The sequence below is a fragment of the Pseudophryne corroboree genome, chromosome 2, assembly GCF_028390025.1.
Source record: "Pseudophryne corroboree isolate aPseCor3 chromosome 2, aPseCor3.hap2, whole genome shotgun sequence".
Classification (NCBI taxonomy): Eukaryota; Metazoa; Chordata; class Amphibia; order Anura; family Myobatrachidae; genus Pseudophryne; species Pseudophryne corroboree.
The window spans coordinates 786,641,962-786,655,236 of NC_086445.1; the positions used below are offsets into that span (position 1 = coordinate 786,641,962).

General features: G+C 46.4%; 1 protein-coding gene across 3 annotated transcripts in view; it reads left to right on the forward strand.

The window, feature by feature from the left end:
• The window catches only part of WWC3 (WWC family member 3), a 617,369-nt gene that overhangs the window by 596,548 nt on the left and 7,546 nt on the right, over positions 1 to 13,275 (forward strand). For all 3 annotated transcript variants that reach the window (XM_063955530.1, XM_063955532.1, XM_063955536.1), the window contains 4 exons: positions 2,495 to 2,659; positions 4,185 to 4,277; positions 4,521 to 4,751; positions 7,018 to 7,145. In XM_063955530.1, the coding sequence (XP_063811600.1) occupies positions 2,495 to 2,659; positions 4,185 to 4,277; positions 4,521 to 4,751; positions 7,018 to 7,145 (617 nt within the window). The remainder of the gene's footprint in view (positions 1 to 2,494; positions 2,660 to 4,184; positions 4,278 to 4,520; positions 4,752 to 7,017; positions 7,146 to 13,275) is intronic.

A 13,275-nucleotide genomic window follows, 5' to 3' on the forward strand; every position in this document is an offset into this window, starting at 1 on the left:
TCCCCAGCATCCTCTAGGACGTATGAGAAAATAGGATTTTTATACCTACCGGTAAATCCTTTTCTCTTAGTCCGTAGAGGATGCTGGGCGCCCGTCCCAGTGCGGACTGTATCTGCAGTTTGGTTGTAGTTACGCTCATGTTGAGTTAAGTTCACTCAGTCTGTGACTGTTGTTGGTCATGCCGTTGCATGCGTTGTTGTTGTTGAATGCCATGTTGTACGGCGTGTTTGAGGTGTGAGCTGGTATGTATCTCACCTTAGTTAAAACCGTTAAATAAATCCTTTTCCTCGAAATGTCCGTCTCCCTGGGCACAGTTCCTATAACTGGAGTCTGGAGGAGGGGCATAGAGGGAGGAGCCAGTTCACACCCATTTAAAGTCTTAAAGTGCCCATGTCGCCTGCAGATCCCGTCTATACCCCATGGTTCTTGAAGCATCCCCAGCATCCTCTACGGACTAAGAGAAAATGATTTACCGGTAGGTATTAAAATCCTCTTTTTTCAAGACCGCAGCACAGCGACGTGGCATTGAGCCAACCAATGTTTGCAGTTCTTCCTTCTTTATTATGTGGTGCCATGAGACAATTATAGCCTCAATTAATTCTCTTTTATTGGATGGACGCCTCAGATGTACAAGTTTTTTCAAACGGAACCACAAATGTTCTATGGGGTTCAGGTCTGGGCTATTTCCTGGCCATCCCTGCACCTGTATGTCATTCTCCGTGAACCACTGTTTGCATATCCATGCAGTGTGGCAGGGAGCTGGATCCTGCTGGAAAAAAAATGGGGCATTATCTGGAAAAAGATCCCTGATAGAAGGTAGAAGTTTTCATTGTAGGATGGTGTCAATGTACTTTCTGCTGCTCAGTGTGCCATCTACGACATGAAGGCGGCCTACAGCATCTGCTGTCACATGCCCAGATCATAACACTTGTAGGATTCTTTGTTGTCACTTGAATGCAATCTGGATGTACCTCTTCCCCGATGCGACGTCCCACATATTTTCTCCCATCACTACCAAATATCGATATCTTAGTTGTGTCACTCCATATCACTTGTTTCCACTGACCTTCTGTCCATGCAATGTGTTCTTTTGCCACTGTATTCATTTCTGCTGCTACTTTTTATTCAGGAATGGTTTTTTGGGGGGGAATCCTACCTTTTAGGCCAGTGATGGCTAACCTTGACACTCCAGCTGTTGTTGAACTACACATCCCAGCATGCCCTGCTACAGTTTTGCTATTTGGCCATGCTGCTAAAACTGATGCAGGGCATGCTGGGATGTGTAGTTCAACAACAGCTAGAGTGTCAAGGTTAGCCAGCACTGTTTTAGGCCAACCTCCGTTAGTCTTCTCTGTACTGGTCTTGCACTGACAAAAACACCAGTTGCACTCAGTTCACTGCTAATGGCCGCAGATGACATCCATCTGTCCCTGACGCAAATTAGTTTTATTCTGCTATCATCAACAGCTGTTGTGCATTCTTTCCTGCCTTTTCCTTCTTTGTTTTGTATAGATTGTGTTTCCTGATAGCGTAAACAATACTTTCGTACTCCTGATGTTGACACATTCCCACAAACTTCTCTCGCAATTGCTGTATATGAAAGACCATTTCATGTAACACCACAATCCTGGATCTCTTCCTGGGTGATCAGTCACCACTTTGCCTGGATGACATTGTTGTATTTATTTTTTACACCGTCAATAGCACTAAACAATACACACAAACATCCAACCGTAATTGCACTTCAGTAACCAACTTTATTCTGCAAAATGAAACAGCCAAACTGACCTTTCTCACCTTTGAACATGACCTTGCACCTGCTCATAAACGACAGCTGATTGGTCCTTAGAACGACGATTCCGATTGGCTGATAGTAGTTGTTATTACAATCCTCTTCTTGAAGATCACACATCTGTGCTTCTTTGTCTGACTGAAAGTAGCATAACTTCCCTTGTAATGCAAATATTTGACCTCTGTTTATTGTGTTGAATTCAGCATTACATTTCCTTCCATTTGATATATGAACTGTTGCACTGCGTGAAGTTTTTATAAGCATGCAAAGTTGAAAAACATTCATATTTCAAAAAGTGTCCGCAGTTTTGGCCAGTACTGTATTTACAGGCTGCACATGCAGAACTGTCCCTAGGCATAGGCAGTACATGCCTAGGGGCATATGAAAAGTCACAGGGCACTTGTGTGACGCTGGGCATCTAGTAGTGTGTATATAGCACTTACCCAATGCATTCTTCCAATAAAAAAGGGATACCAGTAGACAGGAAAAGGTGCCATTTCTCACCTAATGTTGATTGCAAACCATCATGTCACTAGTGACATCTCTGATGCAAGTAGGACAATTAGTACATTTTACATCTGAAATATTTGTTGTGGAGATTTTGGTTTGACATCACATAGATTTGGCTTCATAGTAATAGGGACACTTTGGATGTAAGCTGGGGCCATGCTGACACTGACGCTATTTGGATATGATTTACAGGTAGATAAAGAGACCAATACAGAAGACGTATTTCCAGATGATGTTACTATTTTGAAAAAAGAGAGATCCTGCCGCCGGTCTCGCGGGGCTCCCTTTGTCCGCAGCAGCACCATAGTCCGCTCCCAGACATTCTCTCCAGGAGCAAGGAGTCAGTATGTATGCAGAGTAAGTAGAACATAGCACTCGGGTGCTTTATAGATAAATAGGAGGATGTTTCTAGCATAATGCAATCTAATTGTCAGTAATTTAACTGCCACCATTAATGCAGTGTTAGCAAATGGACAGAAAAGGGCTACTTATATGGCATAATGTGTTTTTTATTATGCCTGCTGTAATGGAATGGAGCTCAGTAGGGATTGTTCTCGCATATGCTCCCATGCAGAAACATGCACATCTGCAGATGCGTACAGATTTACATATGAAAACACAGTATATAGTTCTAATCACATAGCGTCTGAGTAATGTATGCCCACTTTATTTCCAATGCTGCAGCAGTCCTAGTGTTCTTGTACCAGCGTGCTGATGATGTAGACCCATGCTACAGTGCTGCATACTGTATAATACTAGCAAAATCTGAGATACATATGAGAATATATACCCCCACACACGCATTGGCATTTCTATAATGGGTGCAGTGTGCGCAGTGCACACGGGCTCCTGAGTCCAGGGGGGGCCCCGCACCACACACACTGCACCCATTTCTCCTATACTTACCTTTCCGGAGTCCATCGCTGACCGTGTGTGGGCCCCCTCCTCTCCCGTAGCCGTTGCGCCGCTGCTAGCGCACTGACCACTAGAGACTCTGGCACAGTATCAGAGTCTACAGCGCATGCGCAGGACTCCGAAAAAATGGCGCTTCGACGATTTTTTCGGAGTCCTGCGCACACTGTAGACTCTGGCACTGTGCCAGAGTCTACAACGCTCAGTGTGCTAGCAGCGGCGCGGCGGCTCCGGGAGAGGAGGGGCCCCACACACTGAGTCTGCACACGGGTCCCCTCGTCTCTAGAGACTCCCCTGCACACACGTTACGTAGTTTATAATATATTATTGTAGAAAAGGAATAAAATGTATAGTTTCATTTTTTTTCATGGGTCTCTTAATATACTAGAAGATTGCGACACCATGTTACCACCTATAGGGCCTAATTCAGACCTGATTGTAGCAGTAAAAAAAAAAAAATGAATGGGCAAAACCATGTGCACTGCAGGTGGGGCAGATATAACATGTGCAGAGAGAATTAGATTTGGGTGGGGTGTGTTCAAACTGAAATCTAAATTGCAGTGTAAAAATAAACCAGCCAGTATTTACACTGCACAGAAACAAAATAACTCACCAAAATATAACTCCCCACCTGCAGTTCACATGGTTTTACCCATTAGAGAAATATTTTGCTGGTGTGATCAGGTCTGAATTAGGCCCATAGTTTGCAGTGTTGTATTAGCTATTACTGAAGCTTTTTAGTAATAGAAAACCACCAATATCAGCAACCACCAATAAGCAACATAAAGTCTTATAATATAATATGCCTTTCAACAGTAATTGCTTATTATCAAGCTTTGTTTCATTTTACTGGCTGCCAATTGCTGACATTTACCCAATGGCTATTTCTGTAATTCCTTTCGGTACACATAATTGCAATGTTAGTGATTTACAGGAAACATGTAATATGGTGATGTCTCTCCCTATTCAGCTATATCGAAGTGATAGCGATAGTTCTACATTACCAAGGAAATCACCTTTCATCCGAAATACACTGGAAAGGCGAACGCTACGCTACAAGCAGGTAAGAAATACTTCCTGTCTGGTCTTTCATTGTAGTACCAATCTGAGTAGAGTATTACAGTACATGGTTTTATATGGAACACCTTACAAAATGAGTTAGCATTTAGTATTAAAGGACCATCCAATTGTGGTGTCTGTTTCTTTGCAAGGCAACCATTCTGTGCTAAATCCATATTGTCAGTTTCTACTATTTACATGTATTCTTCAGCAATACATCCCAAGCACGTTGATTTCTGTTTTGCAGCAGGCCTGCCAGTCGTCCATGGCGGAGATCATGGCAAGGACATCACTTGACCTGGAGCTGGATCTCCAGGCTTCCAGAACAAAACAACAGCAGTTAAATGAGGAGATTCATTCTCTTAAAGAGCTCAAGCAACGTCTGGAGGAGGTGCAGCTTCGAGGGCAGAGTGAACTTCCCCAGTGGGTTCTGCGTGATGACCGATTCCGCTGTTTGCTCATAGAGGCGGGAAGACAGGTAAATCACCTGGGCTTGGCTTGACAGCAGCTTGGGTGTGTCGGCTTTGTTGCCGGCTCTAATGCAGTTGACCCTGTTAACTTATCTGCTGTGGAATGTCTCTTGTAATCAGGGTAAAAGCTATAAGTGGCTCTTATTTTGCCGATAAGTAGAAAACGTTCTTTATCCAAAAATTATAATAAAAACAGACTATGAAAACCTTATACTGGCATCTCTAGAAAAGACCTCGACACCAACAAACATTGTATGCAGTTGTGAAGATAAGTAAAAATTAAAGTGTGAACAGGGCCATCGAGACCTGGCAAAGGCCTGGGCACTAGGGATGGGGCATTTCCAAATCTGGGAGACGTTACCATGCCCTTTGCAATAAATGTTGAACAAAATACTATGCGAGGTGTCGCATGCTGCAAAGGGGGACATTTTGTCAGGTGTGCAGGCGGTGATGGGTGACAGATCATGGGGTGGGTGTGACTGCTGAAACGAAGGATTATGGCTGCGGATGGAGAAACTTGGTGGCATGGCCTTCCGCTTGCTGCTGTGCAGATACTCACATTAGCATAAGGTAGTAAACCTGGCTGCCGCTTGTGTATGACACAGAATTGGGCCCTATCTATCCTAATGTATAAGAATGTTTATGATTAAAAGTTATTGATAAGATATTAATTGCAAGTAAAGTCACTCAGCATATACCTGATCACCTTATACCCCTTTCACACCAGATATGCACTGGTCTTACCCGGGAATACGGTCCCTGGATCATGCAGGGATATTCCCAGGTAAGACCCCTTGCATACCGCAGTCAGTAGCCCGGCATATTGCCGGGTTGCTGACGTCAGCGTTGACGCGGCGGGGGCGGCGCAAGAGATCACATGATCTCCAAGCGCCGCCTGCTACATAGAAAGTGAACAGGAGCCAGGGCCATTGACCCGGCTCCCGTTCACACAGACCAGGTTCCCGGGAGGATCCCGGGACCAACCCTGGTCGATTGCAGGGTTGAAATGCCGGGGCAGGAATCCCGGGATTTTGACCCTGTACCCTTTCACACCGAGAAATTTCCCGGGTTGGTGCGCGTTCATGTGCAATAACCCGGGAAATTTTGGGCTGTGTGAAAGGGGTATTAGTCTGCCATCTTCCCGACCCACCCCTCCAATACACTTACCAGTTCCTGGTAGAGTCATTGGTCCTTCTCCCAGCTCAGTGGTGCTTTAGATAAATGGACGAATACTATGTAATAACACAAAAGGAAAAATAATCTGTTCACAAAACTCACTGCATTTAAAAGGGAGTGTGGTCACCGCCAATTACAGCAACACCAGAGTGGAAGGGCTGTTGTGGAAGTTAAAAAATTCTGATGTCTTGTTTGGCTTTTAAAAAGTGTCAACCTGACCGTTAATGGTTTATATCTGAAATTTTCAATGTGAGGATTAGTGATGAGATTGTAGTAGCCTTTTTGTCATTCATATATTGGTAGTGCTATGACTGCCATTCTGTGCATGTAAGGGCTTACTGTATGCAAAGGTGCAATTTTCACTTTGGCAAAACCAAGTTACACTGTAGGTTTGGCAGATTTAAAGTTTGTAAGAGGCTGTTTCTTATCTTACATTTACATTTCAGAGAAAACCAAAACCGCACAGTATGTATTCACTACACATACCTCCCAACGTGACCCTCTCCAGGAGGGACACAGTGCTCTGCTTCTGGACTTTTCTCTTAATGTATGATTGCCAGCACCTGTGCTGAAACACCTTTCTTATCCATTAACCTGTTCAAAACAGGTGTCGACAATCATAAATTAAAAGAAAAGTCCAGAAGCAGAGCATTGTGTCCCTCCTGGAGAGGGTCATGTTGGGAGGTATGACTACATGCAAAGACGGCCAGTATCATCTGCCTTAAACAAATAAAAGCATTGCTCGCATTGCAACATGGTTTGTTCCTCGAGCAAATTGCTACTTTTACATGAGGCTATTATTAAGTGTTTAAAAATACGGATACTTAGGCTTACCATACGATCCCTTTAAACTGGGACACCTATGATTTACACATGTTCTGTGGCTGGCTGACTTCAAACTGGCAAGTCAGCTTGTTTTAATCAGCCACAGAACCTGTGTAAACCAGGAGCATCCCAGTTTAAAGGGATGGTATGGTAAGCCTATTTATACTACCAATTGCAAAAGTAACTAGTAATTTTTTTCCAGCAAATCTTTTGCCGTCATTGTTTTTTATTAGTGCCTTTAACTACTGAGCCAATCCAGATTATTATTTCCAGACCAGACAGACCAAGCTTGAGCAGCACCAAGAACAAGCAGCTGAGAAAATGCTGAAGAAAGCCTCCAAAGAAGTCTTCCAGCTGCGTGGCCAGAATCAGAAGGAACCGCTCCAGGTGCAGACCTTCAGGTGAGCTGCATTATGTTGCAGGGGTATCCTCTATCACAGTTCAGCACTTTCATCATTCGTTAGCGCTGACATTCCACATCTGAAATTAAATATTTTGTAGCACCTGTACACCAACACAAGACTAGTACTGAGGGAATCTTGCACACATGAGCATATCTCCCAACATAACCCTCTCTCTTAATATATGATTGCCATCACCCGTGATGAAACACCTTTCTTATCCATTAACCCGTTCCACACAGGTGCCGGCAATCATAACTTAAGAACCTGTTGGGAGGTATGCATGAGTAAAAATCAGAATTATATATTTTCTCTAACGTCCTAAGTGGATGCTGGGGACTCCGTAAGGACCATGGGGAATAGCGGCTCCGCAGGAGACTGGGCACAAAAGTAAAGCTTTAGAACTACCTGGTGTGCACTGGCTCCTCCCCCTATGACCCTCCTCCAAGCCTCAGTTAGATTTTTGTGCCCGAACGAGAAGGGTGCACACTAGGTGGCTCTCCTGAGCTGCTTAGTGAAAAGTTTAGTTTTAGGTTTTTTATTTTCAGTGAGACCTGCTGGCAACAGGCTCACTGCATCGAGGGACTAAGGGGAGAAGAAGCGAACTCACCTGCGTGCAGAGTGGATTGGGCTTCTTAGGCTACTGGACATTAGCTCCAGAGGGACGATCACAGGCCCAGCCATGGATGGGTCCCAGAGCCGCGCCGCCGGCCCCCTTACAGAGCCAGAAGACAGAAGAGGTCCGGGAAATCGGCGGCAGAAGACGTCCTGTCTTCAATAAGGTAGCGCACAGCACCGCAGCTGTGCGCCATTGCTCTCAGCACACTTCACACTCCGGTCACTGAGGGTGCAGGGCGCTGGGGGGGGGCGCCCTGAGACGCAATAAAAACACCTTAGATGGCGAAAAATACATCACATATAGCTCCTGGGCTATATGGATGAATTTAACCCCTGCCAAAATACACAAAAAAACGGGAGATAAGGCCGCCGAGAAGGGGGCGGAGCCTATCTCCTCAGCACACTGGCACCATTTTCCCTCACAGCTCCGTTGGAGGGAAGCTCCCTGGCTCTCCCCTGCAGTCACTACACTATAGAAAGGGTTAAAAAAGAGAGGGGGGGCACTAATTACGCGCAGTATTAAAAAATACAGCAGCTATAAAGGGAAAAACACTTATATAAGGTTATCCCTGTATATATATAGCGCTCTGGTGTGTGCTGGCAAACTCTCCCTCTGTCTCCCCAAAGGGCTAGTGGGGTCCTGTCCTCTATCAGAGCATTCCCTGTGTGTGTGCTGTGTGTCGGTACGTTTGTGTCGACATGTATGAGGAGAAAAATGATGTGGAGACGGAGCAGATTGCCTGTAATAGTGATGTCACCCCCTAGGGGGTCGACACCTGAGTGGATGAACTGTTGGAAGGAATTACGTGACAGTGTCAGCTCTGTATAAAAGACAGTGGTTGACATGAGACAGCCGGCTACTCAGCTTGTGTCTGTCCAGACGTCTCATAGGCCGTCAGGGGCTCTAAAGCGCCCGTTACCTCAGATGGCAGATATAGACGCCGACACGGATACTGACTCCAGTGTCGACGGTGAAGAGACAAATGTGACTTCCAGTAGGGCCACACGTTACATGATTGAGGCAATGAAAAATGTTTTACACATTTCTGATAATACGAGTACCACCAAAAAGGGGTATTATGTTCGGTGAGGAAAAACTACCTGTAGTTTTCCTGAATCTGAGAAATTAAATGAGGTGTGTGATAATGCGTGGGTTTCCCCCGATAACAACTGATAATTTCTAAAATGTTATTGGCATTATATCCTTTCCCGCCAGAGGTTAGGGTGCGTTGGGAAACACCCCCTAGGGTGGATAAAGCGCTCACACGATTGTAAGAAAAGGGCTCTACCCTCTCCTGAGATGGCCGCCCTTAAGGATCCTGCTGATAGAAAGCAGGAGGGTATCCTAAAATGTATTTACACACATACTGGTGTTATACTGCGACCAGCTATCGCCTCAGCCTGGATGTGCAGTGCTGGGTTGGCGTGGTCGGATTCCCTGACTGAAAATATTGATACCCTAGATAGGGACAGTATATTATTGCCTATAGAGCATTTAAAAGATGCATTTCTATATATGCGTGATGCACAGCGGAATATTTGCCGACTGGCATCAAGTCTAAGTGCGTTGTCCATTTCTGCCAGTAGAGGGTTATGGACACGACAGTGGTCAGGTGATGCGGATTCCAAACGGCATTTGGAAGTATTGCCTTATTAAGGGGAGGAGTTATTTGGGGTCGGTCTTTCAGACCTGGTGGCCACGGCAACAGCTGGGAAATCCACGTTTGTACCCCAGGTCACCTCTCAACTTAAGAAGACGCCGTATTATCAGGCGCAGTCTTTTCGTGGGCAAGCGGGCAAAAGGTTCCTCATTTCTGCCCCGTGACAGAGGGAGAGGAAAAAGGCTGCAGAAATCAGCCAGTTCCCAGGAACAGAAGCCCTCTCCCGCCTCTGCCAAGCCCTCAGTATGACGCTGGGGCTTTACAAGCAGAATCAGGCACGGTGGGGGCCCGTCTCAATGAATTTCAGCGCGCAGTGGGCTCACTCGCAAGTAGACCCCTGGATCCTTCAGGTGATATCTCAGGGGCACAAATTGGAATTCGAGACGTCTCCCCCTCGCCGTTTCCTAAAGTCGGCTTTACCGATGTCTCCTTCTGACAGGGAGGCAGTTTTGGAAGCCATTCACAAGCTGTATTCCCAGCAGGTGATAATCAAGGTACCCCTCCTGCAACAGGGAACGGGGTATTATTCCACACTGTTGTGGTACCGAAGCCGGACGGCTCGGTGAGACCGATTCTAAATCTAAAATCTTGAACACTTACATACGGAGGTTCAAATTCAAGATTGAGTCACTCAGAGCAGTGATTGCGAACCTGGAAGAAGGGGACTACATGATGTCTCGGGACATCAAGGATGCTTACCTTCATGTCCCAATTTACCCTTCTCACCAAGGGTACCTCAGGTTTATGGTACAGAACTGTCACTATCAGTTTCAGACGCTGCCGTATGGATTGTCCACGGCACCCCGGGTCTTTACCAAGGTAATGGCCGAAATGATGATACTCCTTCGAAGGAAGGGAATTTTAGTTATCCCTTACTTGGACGATTCCCTGATAAGGGTAAGATCCAGGGAACAGTTGGAGGTCGGTGTAGCACTATCTCAGGTAGTGTTGCGGCAGCACGATTGGATTCTCAATATTCCAAAATCGCAGCTGATTCCGACGACTCGTCGTCTGTTCCTAGGGATGATCCTGGACACAGTCCAGAAAAAGGTGTTTCTCCCGGAGGAGAAAGTCAGGGAGTTATCCGAGCTAGTCGGGAACCTCCTATAACCGAGCCAAGTCTCAGTACATCAATGAAAGGGTTCTGGGAAAAATGGTGGCTTCCTACGAAGCAATCCCATTCGGCAGATTCCACGCAAGAACTTTCCAGTGGGACCTGCTGGACAAATGGTCCGGGTCGCATCTTCAGATGCATCAGCGGATAACCCTGTCACCAAGCACAAGGGTGTCTCTCCTGTGGTGGTTGCAGAGTGCTCATCTTCTAGAGGGCCGCACATTCAGGACTGGGTTCTGGTGACCACGGATGCCAGCCTGCGAGGCTGGGGAGCAGTCACACAGGGAAGGAATTTCCAGAGCTTATGGTCAAGCCTGGAGACATCACTTCACATAAATATCCTGAAGCTAAGGGCCATTTACAATGCTCTAAGCTCAGTAAGACCTCTGCTTCAAGGTCACCCGGAGTTGATCCATTCGGACAACATCACGGCAGTCACCCACGTAAACAGACAGGGTGACACAAGAAGCAGGGGGGACAATGGCAGAAGCTGCAAGGATTCTTCGCTGGGCGGAAAATCATGTGATAGCACTGTCAGCAGTATTCATTCCGGGAGTGGACAACTGGGAAGCAGACTTCCTCAGCAGACACGACCTCTACCCGGGAGAGTGGGGACTTCACCCAGAAGTCTTCCACATGTTTATAAAACTCGACAAGTATTGCGCCAGGTCAAGGGACCCTCAGGCAATAGCTGTGGACGCTCTGGTAACACAGTGGGTGTACCAGTCAGTGTATGTGTTCCCTCCTCTGCCTCTCATACCCAAGGTATTGAGAATTATAAGATGGAGAGGAGTAAGCACTATATTCGTGGCTCCGGATTGGCCAAGAAGGACTTGGTAACCGGAACTTCAAGAGATGCTCACGGAGGATCCGTGGCCTCTACCTCTAAGAAGGGACCTGCTCCAGCAAGGACCCTGTCTGTTCCAAGACTTACCGCGGCTGCGTTTGACGGCATGGCGGTTGAACGCCGGATCCTGAAGGAGAAAGGCATTCCGGATGAAGTCATTCCTATCCTGATCAAAGCCAGGAAAGATATAACCGCAAAACATTATCACCGCATTTGGCGAAAATATGTTGCGTGGTGCGAGGCCAGTAAGGCCCCGACAGAGGAATTTTTCAACTAGGTCGATTCCTACATTTCCTGCAAACAGGAGTGTCTATGGGCCTGAAATGGGAGTCCATTAAGGTTAAATTTTCGGCCCTGTCAATTTTCTTCCAAAAAGAACTAGCTTCAGTCCCTGAAGTTCAGACGTTTGTGAAAGGGGTACTGTATATACAGCCTCCTTTTGTGCCTCCAGTGGCACCTTGGGATCTAAATGTAGTTTTTGGGTTCCAAAAGTCACATTGGTTTGAACCACTTAAATATGTGGACTTAAAATATCTCACATGGAAAGTGGTCATGCTGTTGGCCCTGGCCTGGGCCAGGTGCGTGTCAGAATTGGCGGCTTTATCCTGTAAAAGCCCTCATCTGATTTTCCATTCGGACAGGGCGGAATTGAGGACTTGTCCTCAGTTTCTCCCTAAGGTGGTTTTCAGCGTTTCACCTGAATAAACCTATTGTGGTGCCTGCGGCTACTAGGAACTTGGAGGACTCCAAGTTGCTAGACGTTGTCAGAGCCCTGGAAATATAGGTTTCCAGGACGGCTGGAGTCAGAAAATCTGACTCGTTGTTTATTCTGTATGCACCCAACAAGCTGGGTGCTCCTGCTTCTAAGCAGACTATTGCTCGTTGGATTTGTAGTACAATTCAGCTTGCACATTCTGTGGCAGGCCTGCCACAGCCAAAATCTGTAAAAGCCCATTCCACAAGGAAGGTGGGCTCATCTTGGGCGGCTGCCCGAGGGGTCTCGGCTTTACAACTTTGCCGAGCAGCTACTTGGTCAGGGGCAAATACGTTTGCAAAATTCTACAAATTTGATACCCTGGCTGAGGAGGACCTGGAGTTCTCTCATTCGGTGCTGCAGAGTCATCCGCACTCTCCCGCCCGTTTGGGAGCTTTGGTATAATCCCCATGGTCCTTACGGAGTCCCCAGCATCCACTTAGGACGTTAGAGAAAATAAGAATTTACTTACCGATAATTCTATTTCTCGTAGTCCGTAGTGGATGCTGGGCGCCCATCCCAAGTGCGGATTGTCTGCAATACTGGTACATAGTTATTGTTACCAAAAAATCGGGTTATTGCTGTAGTGAGCCATCTTTTCTAGAGGCTCCTCTGTTATCATGCTGTTAACTGGGTTTAGATCACAAGTTATATGGTGTGATTGGTGTGGCTGGTATGAGTCTTACCCGGGATTCAAAATCCTTCCTTATTGTGTACGCTCGTCCGGGCACAGTATCCTAACTGAGGCTTGGAGGAGGGTCATAGGGGGAGGAGCCAGTGCACACCAGGTAGTTCTAAAGCTTTACTTTTGTGCCCAGTCTCCTGCGGAGCCGCTATTCCCCATGGTCCTTACGGAGTCCCCAGCATCCACTACGGACTACGAGAAATAGAATTATCGGTAAGTAAATTCTTATTATATGATCTACATGTGGAACTGTTGTTGCCACAAAACCAGGGGTAGGCAACATGCCGCCCTCCTGCTGCTGTGGAACAACATAACCAAGACACAGTTCTATTGTTAAGGTATTCTAAAATGGTGGCAGGGAGTGCTGGAATGTGTAGTTCCACAGCAGCTGGAGTGTCTGATAGGCCCTACACACTGGCCGACATCACTCAAAGATATGAACAATCTCGTT